The sequence below is a fragment of the Marmota flaviventris genome, chromosome 17, assembly GCF_047511675.1.
Source record: "Marmota flaviventris isolate mMarFla1 chromosome 17, mMarFla1.hap1, whole genome shotgun sequence".
In the NCBI taxonomy this organism is placed as follows: domain Eukaryota; kingdom Metazoa; phylum Chordata; class Mammalia; order Rodentia; family Sciuridae; genus Marmota; species Marmota flaviventris.
The window spans coordinates 28507695-28524124 of NC_092514.1; the positions used below are offsets into that span (position 1 = coordinate 28507695).

Genomic DNA, 16430 nt, shown 5'->3' on the forward strand with positions numbered 1-16430 from the left:
CACCCAATTTCCTTTATGTCTCTTAGTAAGCGTAGACAAATAGTACTTAGATTCCTTTAAAGGTAATACTTAACCACATTTTATTCTCCTCCTTTCACTGAGTAAGGCAGTAACTGACAAGTGTGAGTCAAAGAGAATTTGATTAACATTTCCCAGCCAAAATTGTGATAGCAACCTAGCAATTGAGGCCAAAATGTGTATGTATGAATTCCAAAAAGTGGAAGAGAAAAACAAACGTCTTCATGACAAATGGTGCTAGAACAAGTAGCAATCCACTGGGATAAAAAATAAATGAGCCTTGATTTCTACCCTCAAACCACAGGCAAATTTTATCCAACAAAGATCACAGACCTTAATATAAAAGATAAAACCCAAAAGCTTCTAGAAGAAAACAAGAGAACATCTTCTAACCTCAGAGATAGAAAAAGGTTCCTCAGACCACAGAAAGCAAAAATCACAGAAGAAAAAAATTAGTAAGTTAGACTTTATCAAAATTAAAAATGTAATGCCTTTGAGAAAATACTCAGATAAACCACTTACAGGGAAAAATATTTGCAAAATATCTAGCTGACTGCCAGGACAGAGGGAGGGAGAACGGGGAGGGAGGACTAACAGATACAGGGATTTTGGGGGGTGATGAAAATGTTCTGGAATTCAGAAAGTAGTGATGGTTTGTACAACTTTGTGAACATATTAAAAACTAATGAATTGTATACTTTAAAAAGGGTGCATTTATGTGAACTATATCTCTTTAAAGCTATTAAATTAAAAAACAAAAACAGAGATGAAGATGTAGCTCAGTGGTAGAGTAGCTGCTCAGCATGTACAAGGCCCTGGGTTCAATCCTCAGCACCACCAAAAACAAAGTAAAACACGTAAAAAACAAAAACTAAAAAACAAACAAAACATATTTGACAAGAGCTTGTATCCAGAACACAAGAATTTCTACAATTAAAAATAAAAAGACAATTTAAAAAATTGGATAAAAGATATTGGATACTTCACAAAGGATGCTATACCAATGGTTAATAATCCCTTGAAAAGGTTCTGTATTTATTTATTCATTGGGAAAATGAAATTAGAGTCACAATGAGAAACCACTATTCCCCTACAAGAATGGTTACAATTTAAAAAACTGACAAACACCAAATGCTGGCAAGGACATGGAACAACTGGAGCTCAGTGTAAATGAAAAGGTTAACAGAGTGTAAAATGGTACAGCCTCTTTGGCAAAAGTCTGGCTGTTTTTTATAAAGTTAAATACACCTATCATATGACTTGGCAAGTGTACTCTTAGGTTATTTATCCAAGAAAAATAAAAACTCATATTCATACAAAGGCTACCCATGTATTCATAGCAGATTTACTCCTAATAGCAGCAGATTTACTCTTAATAACTCCAAACTGGAAGCAATCAAATGCAGATTCACAGGTAAATGCATAAACCAGACGTAGTACCTTCATACCACAGGATACTACTCAGCAATACAAGAGAATACAATAGAGTAGCAGGATGAATAAAGCCCCTCAAGACATCTACAACCTGATATCTGGAACCTGTGAATGTTACCTTCTATGCCAAAAGGACTTCAATTAGGCTGAAGACCATCCCCCACCCCCCGTACCAGGGATTGAACCCAAGGAAACTTACCTCTGAGCCACATCCCCAGCCCTTTTTTTTGTATTTTATTTTGAGACAGGGTCTCAATGAGTTGCTTAGGGCCTCGCTAAATTGCTGAGGGTAGCTTTGAACTTGCAATCCTCCCGCCTCAGCCTCCTGAGCCACTGGGATTACATCTATGTGCCACCAGACCCAGCAAGCTAAAAATCTTGAGATGAGGAAAGAATCCTGGATTACTGGAGCCTTAAATGTGACCAGAAGGGTCCTTATAATAGACAAACAGAGAAAGATCTGATTACAGAAGAAAAAAAGACAACGTGGGAATGAAAACAGAGGCTGCACTACAAAGGCCACAGATGAAGGAATGCCAACAATCTTAGAAACTGCAAGAAACTTAAGGAAAAGATCTTCCCCTGGAGCCTTCAGAAGGAATTAGCCCTCCCATCTCCCACTTTAGACTTCTGACTTCCAGAACCAGACGAGGATAAACCTGTTTTAAGTCACTAAATTTATGGATTAAACTTGTTAAAAACTTCAATTTGCTCCAGTGGCAACAAGAGAATAAGCAACATAAATCTTTAAAACACTTAGCTGAATGAAAGGAATCTAGACAAGAGTATATACTATGATTACATTTATATAAAATTCTAGAAAAGTCAAAACTAATTTAAAAAGCACAGTGGTTGCCTGGTGGTGGGGAGCTGACTGGGAAGGGCATGAGGGGACTTCCTGAGATGACGATGTGTGCTATGTCTGGACAGTGGTTGGGTAACAAACATGTACCCATTTGTCAAAACTCATCAAATGACAATTAAGATCTATATATTTTATTATATTTAAATATTAAATCACAAAAGAAAAAGACTATAAATAAATATTAAATTCTAGCTGATTATATATATGCTACAAAATTAGGGATAAACTACTGATATCTGGCAACACTGAAATGTGAAAATGCATCTGAAATGCAAAGACAAGATGAACTGATAGACAGAGGGATAAACACATGGATAGACAATCAGCAAAATGTTCATTTTATAGTCTCAAAGGTGGGTATACAAATATTCTCTGTATAATTTTTCTAAGCTTTTCTGGGTGTTTGAAACTTTTTAGAATAAAATGTTGGGGGAAGGAGTGGGGGGAATACCTACCATTTCCTACTTCCTGAATCCATAAATGAGGATCGGCATATACAATTTTATTATATCTTTGGCGAACCGTCTCCTGGTATTTCTTAAAAAAAAAAAAAAAAAGTTTAATTTATGAGAAGAGATGAGTTTCATTGTAAACAGAACTAGTAGGGATGGAAAAGTTCTTCAGACATGATTAATACAGACACAGGGCCAGGAATAGGTGGTTGCCAGGATAGGAAGTGATTAGCTCATGAAGTGAAGAAGTGATTAGCTCATGAGGTGAAGTAAAATAAAACAAGGTGATTAACATGACTGCAATCTAGACCAGTACTGCCCACTAAAACTTGCTGTGATGACAGAAACATTGCTTATGTGCCCTGTCTAATACAGTAGCTACTAACTATTGAGCACTTGTAGTGCATTTTAATTTTAATTATTTAATATTTCTAGGCACATGCAGCTAGTGGCCATTGTTTGGGATGGCTTAGGTCTGGAAAGTTATCCTCAACAAGGGAAAATCAGTTCCAAGACCAGAATAAAGTATATATCTTAGAATTTTCAAAAATCAACAAAAAATTGTGTTCCTTATAATGCTTCTTTTAGGCAGCAAAGGTCAATTGAAATTTAATCATGGCACAATGAAAAGAAAATGCTGAACTTGCTGCCAGGAGAGCTGAATTCTCATCCAAGCTCTCCCTGTAATTTTTTGTTATTCCCTTACTGGATCTCAACTTATTCCCTTACTGGATCTCAATTTCCTGCTCTGAATAATCCAGGGAATGGGTTAAATTTTTGAGAAAAGCATAAGTAATAGTATAGCAAGTAAAGGTAAAATTATCTGTGATTTGATATGATCATACTACAGAAGAGCAGAAGAGACAAAACTTATAAGCTAATGGATGAAAAAGTCTATGGTCCCAGTGTTTAGGGAATCACAAATCATTACTATTAAGAGGATAATAATAGTTATCACTTAATGCGTTATGCATCAGACTATATGCTGAATGCTTTATACCTCATCTTATTCATTAGACAGGGTAACTGACCATAACAAAGTCATACACTTAATTGGCAATATAGCTGGGACTTAAAAGAAGGACCACATGACTCTGGCTTATTAAGCTCCAGAGGCACACAAGGAGGAAGAGGTGAGCCCAAGCAGCAAACCAGACCAGCAGCCCTAGACCTTACTTCCATTTCCTCCATTCGGAGCATCATGATCTCCAGATTTGGGATGTCCTTGCTGTCCCTCAAGGTGGGTGAGGTTTCTGAACCAAATATCTTAGCATGAGTCATAGCCCAGAGCTCATGAGCAGTATCTTCCAAAAAGTAATCCAACTGATGAATATTGATAGATTCAGAATTAACAGCTGTAGCCTACAAAATAAGGAAAGGGTAGAAAAGTGATTAAAAACTTAAAGATTATTGCTGATAATAATAAACCAAAAGCATAATGATCAAACTGGTAGAGTTTCTATGTTAAAACTTCTAAGTCACTAAACATCAAAAGCACTAACATCAGTACAATTTTTATCATAGTTATTTAAATGATGGCATTAATCAAGTAATAGCATTATTGTCCATATAAATTAGATAATTTAGATATTTTGCCCATTAGTAGAACAATCTCCTCCTTCTGCTATATTCAGGAGAAGGTATCATATTGTACACATTATAATAATGTACACATACATTGTACAATATGGTACCTTCTCCTGAATATAATAATAATGTATACAATATGGTACCTTCTTTTGGGTCAATAGTTTTATACTATATAAAAGACTCAAAACATCACAAAGTTCAGAATTCTTTATATTTGCTTGAGATTCTGTAGTTGTAATCTGGGAGCATTTCACCAGCCTTTCTTTACCATGTATCCTTAACATGTACAAAGCATTTCTACATGCATTATATTGCTCTTGATCCTAATATATGTCTTGCAAGAATGTCTGCTGGGTAAAGAATGAGACGCTCTTGGGACTAAAGCTTGGTGCAGCCCACTCATCAGCTTGCAACTTTGGACAAGTTTATTCAATCTCTCTGGGCCTCAATCTTCTCATCTGTTCTATGGAAATAATAATCTTGTATTTCAGAGGTGAAAGGTTTCAGAAGAGCTTGGGTATTGGGACACTTAGCACAGTGCTTGGCATGAAATAAGACACCCAGCAAAAGGTTACAGCTATAGCATTTAAAAAAAAATCTTCTAACAGAAGAAACTATATTAATGGCCAATAAAGAAAAAATGCCCAACTTTAATCAAAGTTAAAAAAACAAAAATCAGGGGAATAAATGCAACAAAATTACCAAAAAAAAAAAAACAACCCAACAACTAGAAATAACCAACAACACAAACATGGTTAATTAAGGTGTGTGTGTGTGTGTGTGATATGTGTGTGTGTGTGGTATATATGTGTGTGGTGTGGTGTGTGTGCATGTGTGTTGTATATGTAATATTTTCCATCTATAAAGAATGGAATACCAAGAACACCATGTTCTATTAAAAAAGATAAGGACAGCCAGATGTGGTGGTGCATGCCTGTAATCCCAGCAGCTCAGGAGATAGAGGCAGGAGGATTGAGAGGTCAAAGCCAGCCTCAGCAACTTAGCGAGGAGCTAAGCAACTCAATGAGAATACAAAATAGGGCTAGGGATGTGGCTCAGTGGTCAAGTGCCCCTGAGTTCAATCTTTGTTACCCCCTCCCCCCCACCACCTCCACCAAAAAAAAACGATAAGGGAAATCTCAATGTGCTGTCATGGAAAGAGTGACAAAATATAAAGAAAGCAGCATGGTACAGAAAAGCACATGGTCTGTCTTTGCGGAAGTTTTATTTTTCATACTATATTTATTCTTTCCTAATTTGAATTTTTGATGACAAGCATATACAAGTTTAAATTCTAAAACAAAAACCTCACATATTTTATAAAAATAAATTTCAAATGCATGTTTAATGAAAACAGTAACTGTAAGAGAAATATATTATCATGGTCCCCTTTTAAGAGCTTTTTCCTGATATAGAGATCATCTGGTTTATAGGTAAATCTACTGAGAGCTAAATCTATTTACAAGTGAAAGGGGGCAAACTATCTTCTCCATTTTAAAGAAAATTACTCTGAGAATTTGTGTTTAAGGTCCTACAGCTCTTCATAAGTTAACATAGTAAAAGAAAATTCTACTTTTATCATGACAACTTGCATGAATTTGTTTGTGTTTATTTTTGTCCAGTTATTTATAAACAATGACTGTTGATAGTACTAACTGGAAAACTCTTAGCAATGCTGCTGCTGTTTATAACAGCCCAGAATTCACTGGGTGTGGTGATGCACGCCTATAATCCCAAAGGCTCAGAAGTGTGAGGCAGGAGGATCACAAGTTCAAAGCTAGACTCAGCAACTCAGCAAGGCCCTAAGCAACTCAGCGAGATCCTGTCTCTAAATAAAATACAAAAAAAGCTGGGGGTGCTGAGGCTGTAGCTCAATGGTAAAGTGCTTGCCTCACATGTGTGAGGCACTAGGTTCAATCCTCAACCCCACATAAAAATAAATAGATACTGTGTGTTCATCTACAACTAAATTAAAAAATATTTTAAGGGGGGAGGCTTGGGGATATACCTCAATTGGTAGAGTGCTTGCCTCGCATGCACATCACATCCAAACATGATGGTTTCTATTTGTATAGTGAATCTACAGGACCTATAGAATTTAGCTCACTGTTTAGGGGAGGATGGCACAACCTCTTGGTGGTGCTACATATTATTTCATCTTCAGGAAAGTACTGGTTTGTGCAGAGAAGTGTCATACTCTCCCTCTCCTAAAGCCAAATTTAGCTCTCAGTAGATTCAATTCCCAGCACCACAAAAAAAAAAAAAAAAAAAAAAAAAAAAGGGCTGGGGATGTGGCTCAATGGTTAAGTGCCCCTGGGTTCAATCCCTGGTACAAAAAAAAAAAAAAAAAGCCCAGAATTCTAAATACTCTCTTTCAATAAACTGTATTGGAGATTATTTAATGCCTACAGAATAGTTCAAGGCTGATCATTCCTAGCAATATTCAGACATGTCTATTCCACTGTCAGCATTTATAATCACTATACTTTTCCTTCAAGTTAAAATGCAGTACAGAGAAAAAAAAAATACAGAACAGAGTTGCCTCCCTAAGTTAGATATGAGCACATTATTTTGCTAGGAGAAAAATCATTTAGTGGCTATGCTGCACAAAACACCAACCAGAGCATAAATGATTTTGTAATGACCAAATGTGGTTTTAGCTTCCAGTCTTAGGAGTCTCACCTCACATGAGATTTGGTCATACGATAGTGGTACAAGAGAATTATGATCACAAAGATTATGAAAATATGGTGCAGCTAAAATATTGCTTAATAATTAGAATAGGATGGATATCTTCTCCAAACCTTTCTTCCTGTTCCTGAGGTCATTGGCTGATGATGTCAGTTCAACTTCCTTCTAACTCTGAAGTCTTTATACTTGCCTTGCCCTTTACTTGTTCTGAGTTAACTGAAGCAATAAATATCTTTCCAACCTCTGCAAAGATTAAAAGGATGCAACTTGCACTTTCTAAGCCTATGCAAGGAAGGAGCATTCCCCCCAAAGATGTTTTTATTTTTCTCAACTGTTTTTATTTCTTTCCTAGACTTTTTTTTCTCTCTGCCAGACTAGACATTGGTCACATGCTAGGTACTCAAAACATGCTTGCCTAACAAAAATATTAGGCCCTAAGTATAAAGGAAATTAGGCCAGCAATGAGCACAACAAAGCTGAATGAAAGGAAATGAGGGCAGCCATTCTTCTGCTACAGCCATCAACATTCAGGGCCACATGCACCCGCATTCTGTCATCAGGAGGAGAGATGAAAGATCCACTGACAAAAACCTGTGGCTCCTGAGAGGTCTGTGTGCTGTTTGCAAGGGTGATCTAAGCCATAATGCTAAATATACAATGTAAGAATTAACATGCCAGATACGAAAAATAATTTCACCCTCCTTGAATAGGATAATGTAGTGTTTGCAAAGTAATCTGCATATCATTTTCCTTCGACTGGAGACATCATCATGTAATAATACCAGAACACTACAACACGCACCTGCTCTGCAGGCTGGGCTGCTGCTGTGTTAAATGATGGATGATCCTTCAAATGAGTATTTGCTTCCGTAGAAGAATTAACTCTCTATTAAAACAGACAAATACATTCATGGATTATAAAAACTTACAACTCATATTAGTACAAATGGATGCTGTTACCAGAATAACTTCAGCTGTAGCAGTACTAGGTTTTTTGCAGCAATTAAAGTACTTTGTCTTCATGAAAATAAATGCCATGTGTTGCTCTTGGCTCACCATGCTTTTTCCTCCCTCATCTTTGTAAATACTGCCACAGTAGCTGTGTCCTTTTATGCAAATCATTCAACTTCTATGTTCCACAGTTTCCTCAATGATAAAATGAGGAGGCTAGATGATTCGATCACTAAGAGCCCATTAGTTCACTACTCCTGAAGTTTCCATGGACTTGAATAATAATTTAACATTCCTTAACTTAAAAACACAGAAGTTTAGTGGTCTGTGCAGGGACCCAGATGGTATTCATCCTATTTAAGCTTCATCTATTCATCCAAACATGATGGCTTCTATTTGTACAGTGAGTCTACAGGACCTGTAGAATTTAGCTCACTGTTTAGGGGAGGATGGCACAACCTCTTGGTGGTGCTACATATTATTTCATCTTCAGGAAAGTACTGGTTTGTGCAGAGAAGTGTCATACTCTCCCTCTCCTAAAGCCAAATTTAGCTCTCAGTAGATTCAATTCCCAGCACCACAAAAAAAAAAAAAAAAAAAAAAAAAAAAGGGCTGGGGATGTGGCTCAATGGTTAAGTGCCCCTGGGTTCAATCCCTGGTACAAAAAAAAAAAAAAAAGCCCAGAATTCTAAATACTCTCTTTCAATAAACTGTATTGGAGATTATTTAATGCCTACAGAATAGTTCAAGGCTGATCATTCCTAGCAATATTCAGACATGTCTATTCCACTGTCAGCATTTATAATCACTATACTTTTCCTTCAAGTTAAAATGCAGTACAGAGAAAAAAAAAATACAGAACAGAGTTGCCTCCCTAAGTTAGATATGAGCACATTATTTTGCTAGGAGAAAAATCATTTAGTGGCTATGCTGCACAAAACACCAACCAGAGCATAAATGATTTTGTAATGACCAAATGTGGTTTTAGCTTCCAGTCTTAGGAGTCTCACCTCACATGAGATTTGGTCATACGATAGTGGTACAAGAGAATTATGATCACAAAGATTATGAAAATATGGTGCAGCTAAAATATTGCTTAATAATTAGAATAGGATGGATATCTTCTCCAAACCTTTCTTCCTGTTCCTGAGGTCATTGGCTGATGATGTCAGTTCAACTTCCTTCTAACTCTGAAGTCTTTATACTTGCCTTGCCCTTTACTTGTTCTGAGTTAACTGAAGCAATAAATATCTTTCCAACCTCTGCAAAGATTAAAAGGATGCAACTTGCACTTTCTAAGCCTATGCAAGGAAGGAGCATTCCCCCCAAAGATGTTTTTATTTTTCTCAACTGTTTTTATTTCTTTCCTAGACTTTTTTTTCTCTCTGCCAGACTAGACATTGGTCACATGCTAGGTACTCAAAACATGCTTGCCTAACAAAAATATTAGGCCCTAAGTATAAAGGAAATTAGGCCAGCAATGAGCACAACAAAGCTGAATGAAAGGAAATGAGGGCAGCCATTCTTCTGCTACAGCCATCAACATTCAGGGCCACATGCACCCGCATTCTGTCATCAGGAGGAGAGATGAAAGATCCACTGACAAAAACCTGTGGCTCCTGAGAGGTCTGTGTGCTGTTTGCAAGGGTGATCTAAGCCATAATGCTAAATATACAATGTAAGAATTAACATGCCAGATACGAAAAATAATTTCACCCTCCTTGAATAGGATAATGTAGTGTTTGCAAAGTAATCTGCATATCATTTTCCTTCGACTGGAGACATCATCATGTAATAATACCAGAACACTACAACACGCACCTGCTCTGCAGGCTGGGCTGCTGCTGTGTTAAATGATGGATGATCCTTCAAATGAGTATTTGCTTCCGTAGAAGAATTAACTCTCTATTAAAACAGACAAATACATTCATGGATTATAAAAACTTACAACTCATATTAGTACAAATGGATGCTGTTACCAGAATAACTTCAGCTGTAGCAGTACTAGGTTTTTTGCAGCAATTAAAGTACTTTGTCTTCATGAAAATAAATGCCATGTGTTGCTCTTGGCTCACCATGCTTTTTCCTCCCTCATCTTTGTAAATACTGCCACAGTAGCTGTGTCCTTTTATGCAAATCATTCAACTTCTATGTTCCACAGTTTCCTCAATGATAAAATGAGGAGGCTAGATGATTCGATCACTAAGAGCCCATTAGTTCACTACTCCTGAAGTTTCCATGGACTTGAATAATAATTTAACATTCCTTAACTTAAAAACACAGAAGTTTAGTGGTCTGTGCAGGGACCCAGATGGTATTCATCCTATTTAAGCTTCATCTATTCATCCAAACATGATGGCTTCTATTTGTACAGTGAGTCTACAGGACCTGTAGAATTTAGCTCACTGTTTAGGGGAGGATGGCACAACCTCTTGGTGGTGCTACATATTATTTCATCTTCAGGAAAGTACTGGTTTGTGCAGAGAAGTGTCATACTCTCCCTCTCCTAAAGCCAAGCATTCCAAATCGCTGTGGTGAGAGAGGACAGCATTAGAGTGGAAGCAGGAAACTAAATAAATTTTCGGGGTTAGGAATGGAAACTGCAATCAAAGCTTGTTCCCCAAATTAAAATCTCACTTCTCTCAAAAGCAAGTCTTTCCTTTCTTCCCCCTATCTGTTTCCCTTCCCCGTAACACAGGACATACCAATATAGTGTGCAGTGGTCTGCAGGTGTCTAGAGAGGGCTGTGCTGTGCAATGCAGCTTCAGGCTAAAGAGACACTTGACCCAACAAAGGGTCAGTACGACCTCTGTGGCAACTCTTTTTATTCTAGAACTTCCAAAGACAAGCAGAGGAGATGAACTAGATTACCTGGGCCTTGACCAAGAGGGGTTTCAAACGTTCCAGAACTGCCTCCTCTACCTTGTCCGCTAACTGGCTGGCAGAAATGCTATTTAGAAATAAAATTGAAAATTCATGTCAAAAGCAAGAAAATGTCCTGTTTTGCATACCCACCCACTCTAGGTGAAACTAAATCTAATGATTATAAGACCCAGAGTACTTCTCTAACCACAATGACCATACAAATTCCTGGAGATGTTATTAAAATGTAGACTCTGATTTAATTGGTGGAATGAGGACACATTTCTGCATTCCCAAAAGCTCCCAGGTGAGGCAACACTGCTGGTTCTAGGCCCCACTTTGTGCACAAGGGCTTAGATAACATCTAAGGAAGTGTGTCAGAACTGGGGACATTGAAGACAAATTAATTTCCTCTAAATAGCTAAAGAGGGTAGTAGTTAAACTGTTCCCTTTTAAAATCTCACTGAAAACAATAGAAGAGATAGATATACACACTCAAACACGAGGAGGAAAAACAATGGTTCTGGAAGACAAAGGACAAAATGATAATTAACTGAGCTGACCTGTGAATGCCAAAATCTAGGCCAGTGATAGAGAAACTAAGAACACACATAATTTGCACTTCTGACTTAAACAGGCATGCAACTAGTGGTGCAAGGTATGTCTAAGTCTGAGGAAAGTGGGAAAGGGTAACTTAAAAATGGAAGAGTTTAATGATATCTGAGAAGTCAGATCCCCAGGTCCCCGTCCTACTTCACACAACTGGACAACTGCCTCTCTAAGAGAAACTCTAACAGAAGGTCAGTTTGCTCATTCTCCAGAGTCTCCAGACTAGTGGTGGCCAATCACAGTTGTATAGGTGCCATACTCAAAAGAGGGGAGCAAGTGTGCGAGCTAAATGCTGAGTATGAGACCCTCAGCCCCCTCCTCCAACTGAGCTCTTGGGACACCCACATCCAGATCCTTACCCTCCAGGCAGAAGATCAAAAACCCCTTTTCTGGGCAGGCTGACCCCATCCCAAAGGAAAGACTTCAAGACCAATACAGGGGTCAATTCACATGGCCCCAGAAGAAAGCTCAAGTTCAATAATCCTTTCATCAGATGGTGCTGGAATAGCCAGATATCCATAAGAAATAAAATGTAACTGTGATCAGTATCTCATTTCAAATACAAAAATTAATTCAAAATGAATCACAGACACAAACATAAAAATTAAAAAGTTATAGGCATTTAGAAGAAAATATCTTTGATATCTTAATTTGGGCAATGATTTCTTAGTTCACCAAAAAAAAAAAAAAAAAAAAAAACCACGCAAAAGAAAAATTGATAAAAATGGTCTTAATCAGAATTTAAAACTTTAATCACCATTCGAATAACATTAAAAGATACTTAGGAAAGCCAGAGTATTGAGAGGAAATATTTGTTGCACATATATCTGGCAAGAGGCTTATATCCAAAAACTATGTATAAAGAAGTCCAACCAATAATTGAAAACAATGGTGACCAAAAACAATGGGCAACTTATTTGAACTGACATTTCACCTAATAAACACTAGGAAAGGTGCTCATCACCATTAATCATCAAGGACATGCAAATCAAAACCACAAGGAAAGATCACCACAACCTCACCAGAAGGGCTAAAATGAGAAAGATCGCAAAGACAACAGGTAAGCAAGGAAACAGGACAACTAGAAAAACACTCTTGTGTACTGCAGATAGGAGTACAAAAGGTTACAACTACTCTGGAAAGTTTGTACGATAGTTTTATAAACAACTGCCTATCTTACAACCCAGAAATTCTACTCCTAAATATTTACCCAATAGAAATGGAAGCATGTCTACAAAAAAAAAAAAAAAAAAAAAAAAATGTGTAAGAATGTTTATAAAAACTTTATTTAAACTAACTAAAAATGGGAAACACTGCCAATGTTAAATTGCAGAAGAATGGATAAAGAATATGTGGTACATTCACCCAGTGGAATACCACTCAGCAATACAATGGAATCAACTACACTGATATAGGCACCATGTGGCTGAATCCCAAATACCTTTTTCTTTCTTTTTTTAATTTAAGGCAAGGTCTCACTAAGGTACTTAGAGCCTCACTGATTTGCTGAAGCTGGCTTTGAACTTGCAATCCTCCTGCCTCAGCCTCCTGAGCCACTGGGATTTACATGCCCAACTCAAATATCTTGTTAAACAAAAGAAGCCAGAAACAAAGGAATGGACTGTGAAGATTCTACCAGAGTTCAAGAATAGGCAAAAACTAGGCCTGGGGTTGTAGCTCACGGGTAGAGCACCTGCCTGGCCACATGGGAGACAGTGGGTTCAATCCTCAGCACCACACATAAATAAGCAAAATAAAGGTATTGTGTCCATCTACAACTAAAAAATAAAATAAAATAAAAATAAATAATAGTCAAAACTGGTCTATGGGGCAAAACATCAGAAAGTGGCTGCCTCTGTGAGGGATTTGGTCATGTGGGGGTAGGGAATGACCAGAAAGAACACCTAGGAATAGTCTAGATTGATGGACATTTTCTTTATCTTGATTAGGGTTTTGGTCACCCAGATATATACATCTGTCAAAACTCACTGAAGTATAAATCACTGAGTTCTTTGCATCTTACTACATGTAAAGTATACCACAAAAAAACAATTTTTTTAAAAACCCTAAAACTAAATACAAATTCTAATTCAAATGGCAGAGTTTTCAATCAGTAATCAGTCCCCTCCATTTAAACACTAGAAGATAGCCAAGGATTACCAGCTGAGAAAGGAAAAGATTATGTAGAGCAGTAAGGAAAAACTATTGTTAATGTACTCAAAGAGAAGAAAAATAGCATAAAAGGAGACTAAGAGACAGAAATTTGGAAAATATAATAGAACTCTTAAAATTTAAAAACACTGTAGCAGAAATAACAAATCTAATAACAGGTTAAATGCTAAGTATGAGGAAATTGCCTCCTGGGGTGCAAGGAGGAAATAGGAAAAACAGATAAAAAAAATTTGAGGACCAATCCAGGAAGCCCAACATCCAAGAACAGAAGTTACAGAATAGGAGAAGAGAAAACAGACAAAGAAAACAAGTGCAAAATAAAGCAAGAACATTTGTCAGAACTGAAGGAAATAAACTGCCAGATTGAAAAAGGTCCACTGATAAATGAAAACACATGCACAGCAAGTTCTGTGAAATTTCAGAACACTGCGGGGAGAAAAATGGTTGCTTCTAGAGAATTAAAAAGCAAGATTCTGATTTCTCATTGAAAACAAGACAATGAAATAATACTTTAAAAAAATTCTGGTTAGATTTCTGCTTTGGGACAGGAGGAATATATGTTCTTTTCCCATTTTTTTTTTTTTTTTTATTAAGTACAACTAAGAATCTTAGACATTAAATGTAAACTAAAGAAAAGGACTAGAAAAGGTAGAGCAAAGATAGATCAGCAAGGGACTCTGGGAACCAAAAAAAGACAAGGTTGCGAGTTCCCTGGGTTTCCTTTTTGCCTCGGATATCCCAGAATCAGACACTGGAGAAGCCAGCAATCAGAAATGCCAATAGGTACAGACATACTTATGCACATAAATGTATAAGATTAAGTAAGATATAATAAAGGCCCACTCTCTCTAGCCAAAGGGACAGTTGAGGAAGATGGAAAATTGTCAGAAAATAACTCCCCAACTACAGCCAAACACCACAAAAGAAACCTGTGCCATTAAAGAGAGTAGAGAGCAAATAAGTACATGAAAGGATGTTCACCATGTATTAAACACTTATCACAACATCAAAAAGAAAACAGTGAACCAATTGATGCTAGCAGAATTACAGAGCGACTGGACCCCTCAATCCTGCTGGTGGGGGTAGGGAGCCACTCTAGAGAACAGCTTGGCAGTTTTATATTAACCCAAACACAACTGCATATGACCCAGTAATTGCACTCTGGCATTTATTCTAGAGAAAAGAAAACTGTTCTTGAGTGTTTACAGAAAACTTTATTCATAACAGTCACAAACTAGAAATAACCTAGATGTTCCTCAGATGTTTAACCAGTGAACAATTTAAAAAACAGTGGTATATCCATAACATGGAGTGTATTTAACAACAAAAAGAATGAACAAATGAAACATGCACAACCTGGATCAATTTCCAGAGAAGGATGTATGGGTAAAAAACAGTCAATTCCAAAAGGTTAGGCAACTATGTTTTCATTTATATAAGACTTGAAATAACAAAATCATACACAGGGAGAACAGATTAGTGGTTGCCAAGGGTTACAAGCAGGTGTGCTATAGATGGACAAACATGAGGGAACTTTGTGGTGATGGAAATGTTCTTGACTATATCACTGCCCATCAGGTGCTCCTTGACCGTGTCAAGGTCAATATCCTGGTTGTAGCACTATGCTATCGTTCACTAAAATATTGTACTAGGGAAACTGGGTAAAGGGTTCCAAAGACTTCTTTGTATTATTACAACTTTGATGTGAATGTATAATTATCTCATAATAAAAAGTTTAATTTAAAAATTGTCAAAAATAATCTTCAATTAAGAGTTCTATACACATTAAGAAGACTATTAGCAAATATAAGAGTAGAATGAAGACATTTTTAAGCTTGACAGGATTAAGAAGATTTACTTTCTATTCATCCTTTCTCAAGAAGCTAATTTAGGATTAAGGAAGCTAAATTTTCTATCAAAACAAGTAAGTAAACAGAAAAAAAAGTACAAGATGTGAAAAACCATACAAGCTAAACTGGCCTAGATGCTTGGCTCATCTTGCCCTGAAACTGATAAAATTCCCAATCCTCGTGCCCTAGTGTCTGCTGAGGATCCTCGTTTTACCCCCATTAAAGCTGTCAGAGGAGCTGAGAAGCAGAGTGTGACAGGGCAGCCTACGCCCCTGGTGAGGCTTCTTTCGAAAGCCCAGCAGATCCGGTTCACCTGTAGCCCAGACATGGTGAGCACGATCCCTGCCAGAACTCATTCATGATCTTGCTCACTGATTTCCTGGGACAAGGCTCCTAAAAATTCTCAGGGAAGTGCATGTCAGATTATGATCCAGACTCCATGCAACCTCTTTTCCCGAGAGCCTTCATCTAATGCCAGCAACACTGTTACCTTGGTTTAGCTAGATTAGTTATTCTCAGTTTTCGAAATTAAATAATATATTGGTAGGAATGCATACACAGGTGGTAGATTTATTTTTAAAAAAGGATAATGAAAAGATTAATACAGGAATCAGAAAAGTGGCTACCTCTGGGGGAAAAGAGGATGCAACTGAGGAGGGGGTCATTAGAAGCTTCTCCATTAGTGGCAATGACCTATTTCTTGGGTTGGATTGCAAAGGTGTTCATTTCATGTTCTGGATTGTTCAAGGGTATTTATTATGTTCCACATGTCTGATATGTTTAATTTTAAAAAAATTTTTATTAGTTCTAATCAGTTATACATGACAACAGAAAGCTTTTCAATTCATTATACACAAATAGAGCACGACTTTTCATTTCTCTGGTTGTATATGATGTAGAGTTGCACAACATGTGCAGTATTTTTTTAAAATAAAA

The 16430-nt window shown here is 37.1% G+C and overlaps 1 protein-coding gene across 1 annotated transcript in view; it reads right to left on the bottom strand.

Moving 5' to 3' along the window:
• The window catches only part of Kiaa0753 (KIAA0753 ortholog), a 64415-nt gene that overhangs the window by 12056 nt on the left and 35929 nt on the right, over positions 1-16430 (bottom strand). Inside the window, exons 13-16 of the mRNA XM_027922688.2 lie at positions 10873-10951; positions 9823-9906; positions 3946-4131; positions 2773-2854 (exon numbers count right to left, since the gene is read on the bottom strand). Of these exons, the coding sequence (XP_027778489.2) occupies positions 2773-2854; positions 3946-4131; positions 9823-9906; positions 10873-10951 (431 nt within the window). The remainder of the gene's footprint in view (positions 1-2772; positions 2855-3945; positions 4132-9822; positions 9907-10872; positions 10952-16430) is intronic.